The sequence below is a fragment of the Cynoglossus semilaevis genome, chromosome 16, assembly GCF_000523025.1.
Source record: "Cynoglossus semilaevis isolate Cse_v1.0 chromosome 16, Cse_v1.0, whole genome shotgun sequence".
NCBI lineage: Eukaryota > Metazoa > Chordata > Actinopteri > Pleuronectiformes > Cynoglossidae > Cynoglossus > Cynoglossus semilaevis.
The window spans coordinates 15,462,258-15,477,603 of record NC_024322.1 but is presented as its reverse complement, the minus strand read 5'-3'; the positions used below and the strand labels follow the sequence as shown (position 1 = coordinate 15,477,603).

The following is a 15,346-nucleotide window of genomic DNA, read 5'->3' as shown; positions in this document are numbered from 1 at the left end:
CACGGGTGAGGCACCAGAACCCAGTCCTGTGGAGAACCCTGACTCCACAGGTGAGGCAGCAGAACCCAGTCTTGAGGAGAACCCTGAAGCCGGATCACATGTGTTGGAAACCAGTGCGGCTGCTGACGACCAATCAGATCTCCCGCAGATTTCTGAGAGCCAGGACATGACATCATTGAATGACGATGACATCACTGACAGTTTGAGGACTTTGTCTCCCTCCGAGTCACCGTCAGGTCCAGGTACTTGGATTAAAGACTCAGATGAGACGACGGAGATCGAGTCTGTAGGAGGTTTGGATTCAGGTGCTGGAGATGTTCAGATGTTAGAAGGTGTTGAGCTAACTGCTGAATCAGTGACTGCTCCTGAAGTATCTTTGGAAACGGAGAAGGTCAAGAGCACCGATGAGGTCAGGAGTACCGATGAGGTCAGGAGTACCGATGAGGTCAGGAGTACTGATGCGGTCAGTAGTACCAATGAGGTTGAGAGCACTGATGAGGTCAGAAGTACCGATGAAGCCAAGAGTACCGACAAAGTTGGGAACACCGATGAGGTTGAGAGTACAGATGAGGTCAGGAGTACCAATGAAGTCAGGAGTACCGATGAAGCCGAGAGTACCAATGAGGTTCAGAGCACTGTTGAGGTCAGGAGTACCGATGAGGTCAGGAGTACCGATGAAGCCAAGAGTACCGACAAAGTTGAGAATACCGATGAGGTCATGCGTACTGATGTCGGGAGCACCGATGAGGTTGAGAGTACAGATGAAGTCAAGAGTACATCAGGGACACTGATGAGGTCAGGAGTACTGATGTTGGGAACACTGATGAGGTCAGGAGTACTAATGAGGTTGAGAGCACCAGTGAGGTCAGTAGTACTGATGTCAGGGACACTGATGAGGTCAGGAGTACCGATGTGTTGCATCATAAAGATTCTTTGACGGAACCTACGGAGGTTTGTTCTTCCTTAGAGCAGCAGCACGTCACAGGGCTCTTGTCTGCTGTTGGAGATCCTGAAGATACTGGTCCACATGTTCAGGAACACGGTTCAGATTTTAGCTCAGATCCAGAGCCACTGCAGGAACCCAGCAGAAACAGAGATGACGAGGAACCATCTGAACCCACTCAGGGGGTCAGTGATGAAGAGAACGGTGAAGATGAGGAAGGGCAGTCCTTCGACTTTGATGACATGATGGACGAGGAAGCACTGGAAAAAAAATTCTCTGAAAATGCAGCGCAGGAGATTTTAGAGGAGGAGGTGGAGACAGATGAGAAAATCAGTGAAACTGAGACCCCTGGAGGACAGGAGGAGACTGATGGGTGTGCAGAAGAACAAAGTCCAAACAGAGAGTCGGACGAGTCAACTGACGACCGTCAAGATCCTCTAACAGATGAAATGTTAAAGTCAGAGGAGGAGGGGAAGGTCAGAGAGACAACACCTTCACAGGTACAGACGGAAGGAGCTGTCAGTGACCAGGAGTTCCAGGATGACCGGGAGTTCCAGGATGACCGGGACATGGTTCTACCAAAGAGAGAAAATCAAGTGTCCAGCACCAAAGAACTGCCCCAATCAGGAAAAGATGGGAAGAAGAACACGAAGAAAGGCAAAGGCAAAGAGGACTGTAAGATGTCTTAGTCGTCATCTTCTCAGAAATCCAGATTTTTGTTGCAGTTGTACTAGTTAAAAATGTTTAAAGATTAAGTCTATGACCGGCTGAAACTTAATACTGTCGTTTGAATATTGATGTAGTAGACTATTATTTTGAAAGGACTAGTCACAGCTGTTTGTGATTGGATGAGAATCTGGTCTATTTATTTTGTTTCTCTGTCACCTGGTACCAAATGCACTGAGAGACAAAATCCCAGGATCAAAAAAGGACAGTAAATGATTGATGTTAAAGGGCAACAAACGGAGACTGCGTCGGTGAACCGACGACGTTGTTGTCAGTCTGTGACCAGGTGAATGTTGGAGTCAGTCGTTTTGGACTGACAGAATCTTTGCACATGTAAATGAAAATACCATCGAACTAAAGAAAGGAAAAGGAGAAAAGTGTCAGTGTGAGACGGGGAACAGTACCAGAGTCCAAAGCCGTGCTTCTTTCTGCTCTTTAGTGAAAACCTGTTTCTACAGAATATAAATGTACTGAACAAAGGGGACCAATAAAAACCATTCGTCCGTTCAATGGTCGTTCGTTGTTTGAATGTTTTATTTTTAGACGTTGCTGCCCTTCGTTCCACAGCCTGTGCATACTAACACCGAACCCCCTCAACCCCACTCCATAACTCCACCTCCCTCCCGTGGATTCACTCCTGCATGCATCAACCCACTGTTTTGACTCAGACCCCCCGTCCTCCACCTCCCTCACCAGCACCCTTCACCTGCGTGGCTCCTCCCACCCCTGGTACGTTGACTAATTTTTGTCTTTTGTTTAACATATTTTTGACTCGTTGATGACGGTGACGGTTCAGGAGACATTTAAAGTTTGTTTTGTCTTCGTAGAGATTCGTCTGAGAAAACTGGTGGATGAGCGGGAAAAAATGATCGAACAGGTGAGGAGTCTGGGTTTGACTGATGACGTCACTGGGCTCTAATTAATTGTTTGATGTATTTAGGTGTTCCATCATGGTGTAGTTGTCTGGTACCAGCAGATGGAGCTGTTTCTGACTAACTCAGCGAGAACATTTATAGGTGGCGCTCATCTTTTCACATGATGCGTTTCCTCTGTGCTAATAGATCAAGAAGCTAAAGTCACAGTTGGATCAGAAGTCCCAGAAGAACGGCTCAGACGCTGGTTCCAGCCCCGATGGTGAGATTATTGAAAATGGCGGTGAGCCCAACATCACGGAACCACAGAGTGAGTACATCTTCTCACGCCTTCGCTTAAACAGTTCTGTCCAGTTGAACATCTCTGTATTAACTTTCAACTTTTCAAACGTCCAGGAGATTCCAGCCGGCAGGTCACGGACCTGAAGTTCAAGCTGGTGAAAACTGAACAAGAGGTCACTGCTTTGGAGCAGAATGTAAGCAGCCAACACTGGTGAGGTGACAACATTTGTGACAGCCTAACAGTTTAGTTCACCATCAGTCTGTCCTACACCCAGGTGACCAGACTGGAGGGTCAGGTGACACGCTACAAGGCAGCAGCGGAAAACGCAGAGAAGGTGGAGGATGAGCTGAAGGCAGAAAAACGGAAACTGCAACGAGAGGTGGAGCAGAACCACAAACACACACACACACATACACACACATACACACACACACACACCGGATTTGATATACTATTAAGGGCCTGGTAATATTTATTTATCAGTACAAACCACTGTATGAGTTGCTTTCTGCATATAATCCCCTGATTATTAAAATAGATTAATAAAATGAGCTACAATGCTGCCATGTAGTGCTTTCACTTTCATATACAGCCGTTTTTCCCCCAAACTATTTTTAGGTCACACATCATTTGGTGAAACCCAGGCATTGTGTTATCGGGTTTTCATTATCAGAGGAAAACTGATAACGATTCTTACAGATCACTTAATTATGCAAAAACTGATAACGATTCTTACAGATATCACTTAATTATGTTAATATCGGTCTGCGATATTACATTAGTATATTCTTCTCACATACGTGAAATCATCTTCTGAGTGATTTTTGTTTGTTTTTTTTCACTTTCGCCATTTTTACCCCACAGCTGCGGACAGCGTTGGACAAAGTGGACGAACTGGAGTCGAACAACAGCCACCTTTTCAAACGGTTAGAGAAGATGAAGTCCACTCGAGGCCTGGCACAGACTCCGTAGCACCAACCTTGCACCTCACATCAAAACGAACAAATCGTCCAATAAACATCCAGAAAAATTCACCTGCCCAACAGATAAGAGATTCAACGTCAACATGTAACCAGTAATTAGGAAAGTGAGAGTGGTCCGAACGTCCATCCCAAAGACGAGCAGATGACTGTGTACCTTGTGACTTTGGTCCAACGCCCAATCCCCCCCCACCTCCTTTTCTTGCCTTATTTCCATAGACATAAGTGGTTTTTAAGACCCGGAGGATCCTGATGCTGTGAACCGGAGCCAAGGTTTGACCCTCAGTTTGAAATGTTTTTCCTTTTTTTCCTGTTTTGATTCAAGTCCAAATTATTTTTTTAAACGTAAAAGTCGACAGTGTCAATTCACAGTCTAATCCATGGCTCAGTAACATCAACAGCGCGTTGATGTTAGCAGGAAGTGTGGTGCAGTTTTCAAATGTTGGAACCATTTAACCTACAGAGTAGAACAGTTTTCAAAGTCTGCACAGAACCGACATTGAAACCTGAGATTATTTGTTCAGTGTCACTACTGTAAACTGCACTGTAGATGGTGCTAAATCACACTTTGTGTTTTACAGCGTCGAGGCTTTAGCCAGGAGACAAATCTAGTTCAGTTGATAAACAATTAATATTGTGTTGAATCCCAACAACTTATTGAACTTTAGGTGGAACTTTATGCTTTCTGGGAAATAATGCGAACGTCCTGGTGTGTAACGATACGTGAACGGTTGTCTTTAGAGTTCCGTAAATACAGACATTTCTATTTAAAAAACAAATCCACATCTCGGACTCTCCCAGCTCGGTAATAAAATCAGGCGCCGCCATCTTTAATCTCGGAAAAAACAAGACGTTATTTACTTTTACACACAGTTATCATCAGGTACACGCTCTATGATATTGTTGATGTACATTTGAAATTGCAAACTTTATCTGTTACGTCACATTATGGCGACAGCTCGACTCATACTGTATGTAGCACAGGGGGAATGTATATTTTTTCCAGTGAATTTATGCGATGGTTTCTATTGTTACACCTGACGATGAGGTACCGTCATCTTTGACATTAACATGGCCTCTCACGAAAAGACGGAGTGTAAAAAAATGAAGCGGTGGTGGCTGGAGGACTTGAAGAAAATTGTTACTTTTTCATCATGTCACACCAGGACAGAAAACAGAAGAGGAGTTACACAGCGGCCACGGTCAGTATGTGTTTTAATTTATATCATTAAATCAGAAGACTCCAAAGGAGTGGAATAAATGTTAAATATGTTTAAGGCTTGTGCACCTGCTGCTGCCACCTGGTGGACACTTTTAAGCACAGTAGAGTTTTAAATGTGGTCTTTGACTGAGCTCACTGTTCACCGTTTACAACGCTTTACCGTGTTAGCGGACAAATGCTGTCATATCTGCTGTGTAATAAAATGCCAAAGCCAAATATTTGCATGTAGTACACAATACTACTCACTGTCGACATGTTTTCACCGTTGTCACCAGACAGACTCAGGTCCCAGTCAAATAGGTCCTATTGTTTTAATGGAGGTGATGTGGTCGATGGTGTTTAAATCAGGAAGTGCTCCACGGTAGTCGATGCTGTTCACACTTTATTACTGAGATGTTTCTATTTGTTACCACACAAAGTCTGTACAGTAAAGAGTTAAATAAAAGTTAAAGAAACTTTTACCAAGTTCTCAACAGTTCCATCAACCCCAGGACTAAAACCCTCCACAAATCAGACTCTTTCCAGGCTCATCCAGGTTTGGTGAACTGTCTTCTGGGTGATGTGGTGTCGGACTCCTCCGTTGTCGACGTCACTGATGAACTGTCACCGAGCGCCCTCTTCTGGATGCGCTGTATCATACGACGCCCGTAAAAGTCTTTATAATCTGCTGGAAGATCATCCAGGATGTTCAGCGCCCTCTCTAGGACCTGGAGGGCTCGGGCTGCAGCGACTGGGTCTTTGTTACCGTACGGATCTTTTCTGTCATAGCTGTCCACAGGTAGATGGCGCCAGAACACATTCACACCCACACCGAACTGCAGAGCAGTGGTGTTATGGAACCACAGTGCTGAGGAAACAGCAGACACATGGATGAACACACGGGTCACAGTTGGGGATGTACGAGCTTCAGTCCACGACTTTGAACTTTGACCTACAAACCAAACATTCAGATGAAACCAGAAAAACTTTTCTTACCAGGGATGAATAGAACATCTCCAGGTTCCAGCACACATTCATAACGCTGTGCTTTGACAAAGTCTGGGAACTGTGTCAAATCTGGTGAATCGATGTCCAGCACCTCGGACTTATCACCTGTGGGTTACAGTACAACTGTCAATCAAAGCTTATGGCTTCATGGACCAGTCCAACAACTAATCTGAACACATCTCACCAGTCAGGTACAGGTGCAGTGCATCCTGGGGGCTGTAGAGGACCACTCTCTTCTTCCCAGTAACTTGGGCCAGCAGGTTATCCATCACCTTAACAAAGAGGAAAGATTAGTGTACGGTCTAGAACAGAGACTTCGTGGTCGTGGATTTTTCCCTCACATCATAGTGCGTCCACAGCTGCAGACCGCTGGAGCTGATGCGGAAGACACTGGAGAAGAACTGATCCTCCTCAAAAAACTGTGGGATGTGGAAGTCCTTCGCCAGTTCTGGGAACTGTTTTCTCAGGTCAGCAGGTTCCTTTAGGAGCCGATATCAAACATTTACGACGGGGTCACAGTGTGAGTTCGGACATTTCCATTGTTATGTTTCACTGTAATGGGATTCAAACCTTCCTGACGTCCTCTCCCAGCGAACGGAGGTAATAGCTCTCATCCTGAAATCAAAGATTAATACAAAAAAAGAAAACATCAACGTGATGTCACATCTGATCAGTTCACAGATGTGATATTGTGTACGAATATATATGGTGAAACATAAAATGCTTTTAAGTTAGGGATGTCTGATAATATTGGCAGCCGATATTATTGGCCCGATATTTGCATAAGTCATATGCAGTCAGTTTCACATACAGACTAGTTGATTAAAACCAACCTCACACAGGAAGTAGTCGCTGTGTTTTTCCTCAGCTGCTCTTTTGACAAACTCCTTAAATGGAAGAGTCCTGTGTGAAAAGAGGAACAGCTGAGGGTTCTTCTATCATCAGTATAAGTGTTGACGTTGACCAGTGTTGTAGGGAGAACGCTCACTTGTACAAAAAGTTCTTATGAAGAAAGTCCATCTGCGGTGAGACAGACACATGGATCTTCACGTCCTTGTCTCCTCCCGTCTGTCCCAGATAGTCAACCGTCCATCTGTCCAGACACGGTCCAAGATCCACTGCTCTCAGTACGGCTGGTCTCCGCTGCCCAATTTTAGGTATAAAATAGTTAGCATTTTCTCCAGACACGTATAACATTCACATCATCGTCCAAATTTATCCACAACAAATTATCGTTTACATTTAAAATTGACTGAACACCAGGACAAACTGACAACCCTCAATCGGTGCTCATTCCTTTTCCATAAATGGCACTATCTACAAGTGAAGTGGACAAAGAAGTTTCACCTGAGGACAGATGTCCCGCAGAAAAGTGTCTCTGTCTGGTTGTATATATTCGGCCACGCGTATATTATCCTGAAGCTCCATTCATGGATCGATTGGTGAAACAGGAAGTAAACAGAGAGAACTGTGTTACATCCACACTGATCACTCCGGAAACAAAAGTTCAAAGTCACAAACACACTTTTACTGTAAGGTTTAAATGTGCAACTCAGTGTGTACTTTAAGATTATAAAAAAGTTTGTCAGACTTGTTAAACATTTCAAACTGTGATTTTAATTTAATTTCTTTACCTCTTTGTTTCCTACCGGAAGACTAAACTGTGGGACCAGACGGCCCAGTCGTCAAAGATGGCGCTCCCCGCTCTGAGAGGTTGTTACAGAGTTCCATTTACGTACGGCTTCTCTCGGCTTTTCAGACATGAACATTTGCTAACTAAAGGTTTCGGTAAACAGTGGCTGCCTCCCCCAGAACCGACGTGTGTGACGGCGGCGGTGCACCGGCACTACAGCTCCGACCAGGGGAGGGAGAAGCAGGTGAAGAAAGTGGTGGTGGTCGGCATCCCCAACCCTTTGACCTGGTTCCGCACTAGGATTTACTACTTCCTGATCAGGACCTACTTTGACACAGAGTTCAGTATTGAAGAGTTCACGGAAGGAGCGAAGCAGGTGTGTGTGTTAATGTTGTTATTGTTGATAATGACGTCAGTGGTCACGGTGATGGCGACGATGACGACTTTCCCTGTGTTCTGTCCTGTAGGCCTTCTCCCATGTTTCCAGACTCCTGTCTGAGTGTCGGTTCGATGCTTTGGAAGGACTTGTGGCCAAAGACGTGAGTACGGAAGCCTGGATGATTTAGATTCACCATTTATTTTGTGCTTAAGACAGAAACATCCTGTTTGGACTTTTCCAGAAAGTAAATCCATCATTTTGGACTTTTTTTTTGGTGGTTTTTTAAATTTATTTTATACTAAAACAGATTTTTGTTCACTTGTACAAACTTATGAAATTTATTTTATACTAAAACAGATTTTCGTTCACTTGTATATGAACTTGTTAACCAGTATAATTAGCCACATTTTGGGACAACCCCAGTAATGTTTAGAATAGGGATGTCCGATATTACCTTTTTTGCAGATCTACTGTGTCAGTAAATGGATTTTTGAGTTATGTCAGAGGGTCAGCCCAGTAGTAGTAGTACCACAGTAGTACCACAGTAATCCTGTTTGGTGGATGAGGAGGATTTCACCTTGTTCCATCAGTTGGCAGAGGTCACAGAGGTCACCTGTGCTTTTGTCTCCTGTTCTTGCAGCTGATTGAAAAACTGGAGGAGAAATGTAACCTGCTGTCGCTGAGCTACAAGAACGCGCTGTCTGCAGAACCTGATGACATCATGTACACGACGACAGGGGACGTGGGAATCTACTATGATAATGACGGTCAGTGTGACGCACGTGATGTCATGACCCTGATTCCAAATACTGTTACAATCACATTTAGTACAAGGAGTAAAAGAATCACTGCATATTCTAAACAAAAATTTTCCCCAAACTTTTTTTAGGTCACACATTATTACACATTATTGGGTTTTCATTCATGGAGAAAAAAAACAATAACGATTCTTACAGATATTACATAATTATGCTAATATCGGGCCAATTATATATTGATTAGCCAATATTATCAGACATCCCTAATCTGAAGTAAATTTTTCTTTTGCTATTCTCCAGGGAGGAAGTTTGTCAGTATTCTGATGCGGTTCTGGTATCTGACCAGTGCTCAGCTGCCTGACGATACCATGGAGAGAGATCAACTCTTCAAGGTTCCTCTAGTTGGCGACACACAGGGTGACACTAAAAGACTGCTGGTTGCCAAATACGAGTGAGTTTAATTACAGTTACAAGCACAACGATTAAAACTAGGGATGTCCGATATTAACTTTTTTCTGATATGTGATATTTATAGTTAAGTGCCGCCTTCTCACTAAGTTGATGAGTTAAAGCAGTGTTTCTCAATTCTGCCGTGTCCGTTAATAAATTAATCAGGCATTCTATTAACTGGTTTCATTATCAGAGGAAAAACTGATAACAGTTCTTACAAATATTATATACGGTAATTATGCTAATATCGGTCGGCCGATATTATCAGGCATCCCTAATTACAACTGTTTAACCTTCATTCTAATAATAATTTCTGTTTCATTATATGTGTTTTTTCTGCTGTCAGGTTCCAGAGAGAATTTACTAAAGGTGTGGCTCCAGACTGGACCATCACCAGGATAGAACACTCCAAGCTTCTGGAATGAGCAGCTGAATGGTCTCACCTGGTCACAGACATTTCATAGTTTCAGTACTGAACTGCACAGCTGCTTATAGGACAGTAAAGACGAAAGACCGGCTCAAACTGGCTCAGGTTGTTCTTTCAGACGTACGAGTACGGGTTGGACTGGTCCAGCAACCACAGCCGTCTCTGAAGGGTCCTGTGTCTGGATGTTGAAGCTACAAATACAAACCAAGCCTCACAAACCGGTTTGATCAGAATCTTTTATTTTAAAATTTCCACTCACTAAGATTACAGGACAAAAAATAAAGAAAACATTTAAATTTAACTATTATTATTTTTTGGTCATACATTATGAGGAATTATTATGGGAGATAAGACATTTAGATACAAAGCATGACAGGTCATTTATTTGCCAAGCCAAGAAACTAGACTTTGGACTTCATCATCATCATCATCCCTTTTTTGTGTTTTTTTTATGTAGTTGTGACAACTTTCAGATTTTTTTATGTGGATTTGCCGTAAATTCTAATTAAATTGGTCACCTTTAAAAAATCTTTACATACATTTTTGTTTTCACTTCACTTGTATATCGACTTCTTAACCAGTATACGTAATTAGTCACGTTTTGGCACAACTGCGGCAATGTTTAAAACGTAGCTAAGCAAATGTCCTGAAGGGGGCAGCGTTGCATCTTTGCTTCGTCTCGTCTGCCATTAATGGGAGCGGTGACAGACGAAGAAGCTGCAGGTCTGCGTTATGTAGTGTTTCGTACACCGCCTTGGTTTGTGTCTAGCGGAACGAGTATTGTCAAAGCGGAAACTACGTATTATCTCGGAACTGAATCACTTACTGTTTCTAAAGATGAAAATTAAACACCGATAGGGCAAACACGCAAGTATAACCACAGGGCAACATATTTAAAGATATCGTAAACATTCCTACTGGTTGCTGTGAGAATATAATCTAACTGCGCCGTCAGTTTTGGCGGCAGTTGGACATTAACGTGTAAAACCGTCCATTACATACAATTCTAGTTATTTTATAATAGCGGAAGACGAGAAGAATTCACAACAAGAAGAAACTGGATTTGTGTGTGTGTGTGTCTTTAGGAAATAAGTTGATTCCGGTTAGGGAGCATGTAATTCGTTTTCCGCTGGAGCTATGCGCGTTCCCGTCAGGAATACCTAAACCTGTTGACAACATTCGACACAACATGGCGGTTTGGAGGCGTGCACCTTCTCTTCTACCACTGGCAGTTGGCAGCATGAAAAGTTAAACATGGAGGACAGACGTATGTGATGTGTGACAGCGGGCATCAGCAGGGAGCCATGAAAACAGCTACTCTTGTCTTCTATGGCGTCGCTCTGGGGCTGCTGTTGGTCGGCCTGCGGGAGCTGCTCAGTGGGTTCGAGGAGAACAAGTGCAGCATGACCTACATGTTTGAATACCCAGAGTACAGGGTAAGTACACGGTACACGGTGGGTGTGCTCCACAAACACAAAGTCAGATATGTAGAAACATATCAGCAGTATCAGTCACGCTCATATCTACTTCCTGTATTCAAACCTGCCGTTAATGTGAGCTGATGACGTCAGAGGCGGGGTGAGAAGTTTACGTTTCCTCGGTTACGAATGCACCTGTCAACTACGGAGTTCGTTCAACAAAGCGAGGGTTTCTTTGACAGAACCGTAGCAAAAACGAGACGTCGCGACCGGCGCTAACTAATAGCTGCTATCAGCTAGGCTTTCTGTTCATATTAGTTATGATAAACTCACTTCATTTAATAGTTATTATTGAGATTCGGTTTACATGAGTCCGTGCATTTTGCCAAACTGAATAAAATAAAAAATAGAAAAGCATTTTGTCATGATTAAGTGCCGTTTATCACTGCAAAAATAAAATGTAACATTGTTAAAAAAATAATCATATATTTAGAAAAATAAACGAACCTTTTTTCAGCCAATTTTTAAGGCTAGAGTAAAGCTAATTAAGCTAGCTAAATGCTTTATTTACGTTTCAAGAAACTTGACGTTAACAGTCTTCTACGTCATCATCTTCTTCTGCTTTGGACTGACAAACACAATCGTTTTTGGACAATCAGAAAACATTCTGTATACAGTGATGTGTTGGAAAAGCATTTTGTCATGATTAAGTGCCGTTTATCACTGCAAAAATAAAATGTAACATTGTTAAAAAAATAATCATATATTTAGAAAAATAAACGAACCTTTTTTCAGCCAATTTTTAAGGCTAGAGTAAAGCTAATTAAGCTAGCTAAATGCTTTATTTACGTTTCAAGAAACTTGACGTTAACAGTCATCTACGTCATCTTCTTTTCTTCTGCTTTGGACTGTCCAAAAACTGAAAATTGTGTTTGTTAGTCAGAAAACATTCTGTATACGTTGATGTGTTTTTATCCACAGCGAGTTGCTCTACCTCGTCACGTGACCAGACTGTACCCAGCATACAACCTTTACCTGTATGGAGAGGGTGTGTATGCCCAAGAGACCAGAGGGCTAAAGCTCACCGGCGCCCCCGTGCTCTTCCTGCCTGGAAATGCAGGCAGTTACAAACAAGGTAAGGGAAACAGAGCTGGTCCTGACAGAGTGGAGGATAAAGTGGCATTAGGCTGGTCCTGACAGAGTGGAGGATAAAGACAGTGGCATTAGTTATTATTATTATTATTCATTATAATTAATATCCTTTTGTCATTCTGCTGCAGCTCGGTCCCTGGGCTCTGTGGCTCTGAGGAAAGCTGAAACCATGGAGGGCAGCGTCCACTTCAACGTGTTCACGGTGGACTTCAACGAGGAGCTGGTGGCCTTGTACGGAGGAAGTTTACAGCGACAGACGCGCTTCCTCCACGAGAGCATCAAAGCCATCCTGAGGTTGTACAAGGTCAGAGACAGTCAGTCAGACACAGTCCAACCCAGCATTCAATTAGTATTGACCAACCATGGTGTTCAGTGTGTAAAGAACAAGTCAACATTCAACACACCTTCTGTTGATGGCGTCCGTGTTTTTGTCCAAGCGTCTTCTCATTTTTTTTTTCTCCTATCTGACCTTCCAGCACCTGAAGAACCCTCCCCACCATGTGGTGCTCGTGGGTCACTCCATGGGCGGGGTGGTGGCTCGGGCCCTCTTCACTCTTCCTCGCTTCAACACAAGTCTGGTTAAGCTCATCATCACCCAGGCCTCCCCTCACCTGGCTCCAGTACTGGCCCTGGACCCTCACCTGCTGGGTCAGAACAGTTCTGATGCTCAGTTGATACACAGTATTAACAAAAATATAATGCGTTTGTGTGTGTGTGTAGACTTCTACTCTGCTGTGAGACAGAAGTGGGTGAAGGAGGCAGACAAACTCCGAAACATCACAGTCCTGTCCATTGCTGGTGGTTACCGTGACTACCAAGTGAGGTCTGGTCTCACATCTCTACCATGTTCCTCAGGAGACAACAACAAACTGTCACTGGTGGTAAGAGTTCTCCATCACTATCACTGACAACTGGGTCAAACTGGGTTCTTCAGCTGGGTAAATGGACTGGGGGGAAAAAAACAGGGTAAATGGACCAGAGTAGTTTTTGTTGCCAAGGCTACATTTTTGTTGTCATGTCTTTTCACTGAAGCTGTTTATTGTGTGCATGTAAATAAATGTCTGGATTCTAATTGGATCACAGAACTGTTCTGCCCAGCGACTTGTTCTTCTGTCCTTTAAATGATACATGTTGTTTTCATAATGTTTCATTTTCCTGTCTGTCTCCAGGCCACTGCGGTTCCCAGGACGTGGGTGTCCACTGACCACCTCTCCATTGTCTGGTACGCAGGTCCATTAACACTGACCAGAACCAGGCTGCAGAGAAAAAAAAGAAACTATGGATAGCTTTAAAATAAAAAAACCCATTCCATTTACAGTTCTACTGAAGGAACAGTTCTGTCATGTGCTGGTCATTGTTAGGATCACTTTGACCCTAATAAGTTTGTCCTCTGCTGACCTCTGCTGGCCTCAGTGAGCTCTGTATTTACACCAAATCATTTAAAAATGTTCTGATGCAGTGTTCTTCTGTTGTGTTCTGTTTCAGGTGTAAAGAACTTGTTCTTGCTACAGTCAGGGCCTTCTTCGACCTGGTTGACCCTGAAACCAAACAAGTCAGAACAAACACGAGTGGAAAAAAAAACAGTACCACAGTTGGCCTGGGGTCCCAGTCCATAATCAATGTGTTTGTGTTAGTTCACAGCAAACCCCATGAAGAAGATGGCCGTCCTCAACCATCACTTTGTCCGACATCCTGTCAGGATGGTTGGAGACACTGACCTCACCCCCACCTCTTTCTCAGGTCAGACTCTCTGGAACTGTTGTCGATAGTTATTGAAGAGAACGGTACCAGTGATGATGCATTCTCAGTTGTTTATTGTCGTTGTTCGTCCAGATGATCCTGAAGCTTGGAGTGAAGTGAACACACTGCGACTGGTCTACAACTCACCAAAGGTCAGGTAACGGTTCTCCACAGGAGACGGAAAACAAAAATATGAAAAAAAGAAACTTAGGATGTCCGATATTAACTTTTTATCGATATCTGATATGACGATATTGTCCAAACATTTAATTTCCAATTCCGATATCTACCATACCGATATAGCGGGGCAGTGATGGTCTGGTGGTTACCGAGGTTAAGGCTAAAAACTGATAACGATTCTTACAGATATTACAATTAATTATGCTAATATTGGGCCGATAATATCGGACATCATCAATGATCAGTGATTCAAAGAATATTATTTTTTAAAATAAAACGTTAAAACTTTTAAAAAAAAGATTACATTAACAAGGAATCAGAGGTCACACAGTGGAAAAACATCATCAATGATCAGTGTTTCAGAAATATTCTTTTTTAAAATAAAACTTTTTGAATATGTGTCTTCAGTCATTGGTGTTTGTTCCCCCTACAGGAAGGACAGGTCAAATACTTCCTGTTTGCCTTGTCCAGTCGCAGGAGAGTCTACAGTCACTTCTACTGTCGGAGCAGTAACTTGGTGAGTTCTTGTCTTCATCAAGTTCCGGTTACTGCTGTCGGAGCAGTAACTTGGTGAGTTCTCGTCTTCATCAAGTACCGTGACTGGTGTTTTCACCTTTTTAGCTCACAGCCAATCACGTTAAAGAACAGAAGAAATGGTGAAACTAAAAATTGTCATACTTGTGTAACGTCCAGAGGATTCTACTGTCACTTCAACGCTGCTGTTGTTTTGATTCTCAGGAGATGACCGCCTGGGTGTATGGCTGCACGCACAAGATCGGTTCCACGTGGTGAGAATATTTACAGAAGAATAACTTTGATTAACAACACACCAGAGACAAACTGAATTGAATTTCTATTTAAATTTATATTTGATTTGCTCACATTTTTGCTTGTCATGTTGAACGACCTCTGTTTTTGTTGTGTTGACCTTTGGTAGCGTGCGTGCCGTCGACCTGTCAATGACGACTGAGCTCCTGCCACCGTACAAGGTAATGACCGTGCACAGACCCTGGACCGTCCAGACCGGGGGCGGGGGCTGGTTTCACCACACACTCTTCTCTGCTGCAGGTTCTGGTCCTGGACGTCAATGACCTGTCTTCAGTTTCTCACCTGGTGGTGTCAGCGTCCAACATCAATGGAAGACAGGTGCAGGAGTCCGTGACCTGATCTGACCTCAGATTAGATTAGATTACAGA

At 43.3% G+C, this 15,346-nt stretch overlaps 4 protein-coding genes across 8 annotated transcripts in view; 3 read left to right on the top strand and 1 right to left on the bottom strand.

Annotated features, from left to right (window-relative positions):
* The window catches only part of lrrfip1a (leucine rich repeat (in FLII) interacting protein 1a), a 22,068-nt gene extending 16,581 nt beyond the window's left edge, over positions 1 to 5,487 (top strand). For 2 of the 3 annotated variants that reach the window (XM_025063617.1, XM_025063618.1), the window contains 2 exons: positions 11 to 643; positions 796 to 2,184. In XM_025063617.1, coding sequence (XP_024919385.1) covers positions 11 to 643; positions 796 to 1,632 — 1,470 coding nt within the window. In that variant the 3' untranslated portion in view covers positions 1,633 to 2,184. Of the gene's footprint in view, positions 1 to 10; positions 644 to 795; positions 2,185 to 2,496; positions 2,547 to 2,730; positions 2,852 to 2,937; positions 3,018 to 3,098; positions 3,204 to 3,688 lie in introns of those variants that run through there. The other variant, XM_025063619.1, reaches the window with a different exon arrangement.
* On the bottom strand, positions 4,815 to 7,615 carry tyw5 (tRNA-yW synthesizing protein 5). The gene is made up of 8 exons (XM_008328936.3): positions 7,361 to 7,615; positions 7,002 to 7,156; positions 6,847 to 6,916; positions 6,584 to 6,628; positions 6,355 to 6,492; positions 6,198 to 6,285; positions 6,002 to 6,118; positions 4,815 to 5,873 (listed from the first exon to the last, which is right to left on the bottom strand). The coding sequence occupies exons 1-8, from the start codon at positions 7,439 to 7,441 to the stop codon at positions 5,554 to 5,556; spliced, it is 1,014 nt and encodes a 337-aa protein (XP_008327158.1). The 5' UTR covers positions 7,442 to 7,615; the 3' UTR covers positions 4,815 to 5,553.
* Positions 7,616 to 7,663: 48 nt separating this feature from the next.
* On the top strand, positions 7,664 to 10,093 carry maip1 (matrix AAA peptidase interacting protein 1). Its single transcript, XM_008328935.3, has 5 exons — positions 7,664 to 8,022; positions 8,114 to 8,185; positions 8,666 to 8,792; positions 9,084 to 9,234; positions 9,580 to 10,093. Exons 1-5 carry the CDS (start codon positions 7,705 to 7,707, stop codon positions 9,656 to 9,658), a joined length of 747 nt encoding a protein of 248 aa, XP_008327157.1. The 5' UTR covers positions 7,664 to 7,704; the 3' UTR covers positions 9,659 to 10,093.
* A 232-nt stretch (positions 10,094 to 10,325) lies between these two features.
* Positions 10,326 to 15,346, top strand: part of pgap1 (post-GPI attachment to proteins inositol deacylase 1) — a 9,866-nt gene continuing 4,845 nt past the window's right edge. For all 3 annotated transcript variants that reach the window (XR_522900.3, XR_003052144.1, XM_008328934.3), the window contains exons 1-13: positions 10,326 to 11,096; positions 12,060 to 12,213; positions 12,359 to 12,534; positions 12,707 to 12,878; positions 12,951 to 13,111; positions 13,400 to 13,452; positions 13,716 to 13,782; positions 13,865 to 13,970; positions 14,064 to 14,122; positions 14,584 to 14,667; positions 14,889 to 14,938; positions 15,088 to 15,139; positions 15,219 to 15,296. Coding sequence is in view for 1 of the 3 variants with exons in the window: in XM_008328934.3 (XP_008327156.1) it covers positions 10,935 to 11,096; positions 12,060 to 12,213; positions 12,359 to 12,534; positions 12,707 to 12,878; positions 12,951 to 13,111; positions 13,400 to 13,452; positions 13,716 to 13,782; positions 13,865 to 13,970; positions 14,064 to 14,122; positions 14,584 to 14,667; positions 14,889 to 14,938; positions 15,088 to 15,139; positions 15,219 to 15,296 (1,374 nt within the window). In the remaining 2 variants the exon portion in view is untranslated. The remainder of the gene's footprint in view (positions 11,097 to 12,059; positions 12,214 to 12,358; positions 12,535 to 12,706; positions 12,879 to 12,950; positions 13,112 to 13,399; positions 13,453 to 13,715; positions 13,783 to 13,864; positions 13,971 to 14,063; positions 14,123 to 14,583; positions 14,668 to 14,888; positions 14,939 to 15,087; positions 15,140 to 15,218; positions 15,297 to 15,346) is intronic.

Excerpts from the sequence above, each read along its gene's own strand:
- tyw5 (XM_008328936.3), bottom strand. The coding sequence starts at position 7,441 with ATGGAGCTTCAGGATAATATACGCGTGGCCGAATATATACAACCAGAC. Across the intron at positions 6,286-6,354 it reads AGCTGTGGACGCACTATGAT|GTGATGGATAACCTGCTGGC; the intron begins GTGAGGGAAAAA and ends CTCTTTGTTAAG. Across the intron at positions 6,119-6,197 it reads ACTGCACCTGTACCTGACTG|GTGATAAGTCCGAGGTGCTG; the intron begins GTGAGATGTGTT and ends TGTAACCCACAG.
- maip1 (XM_008328935.3), top strand. The coding sequence starts at position 7,705 with ATGGCGCTCCCCGCTCTGAGAGGTTGTTACAGAGTTCCATTTACGTAC. Across the intron at positions 8,023-8,113 it reads TCACGGAAGGAGCGAAGCAG|GCCTTCTCCCATGTTTCCAG; the intron begins GTGTGTGTGTTA and ends TCTGTCCTGTAG. Across the intron at positions 8,793-9,083 it reads AATCTACTATGATAATGACG|GGAGGAAGTTTGTCAGTATT; the intron begins GTCAGTGTGACG and ends GCTATTCTCCAG.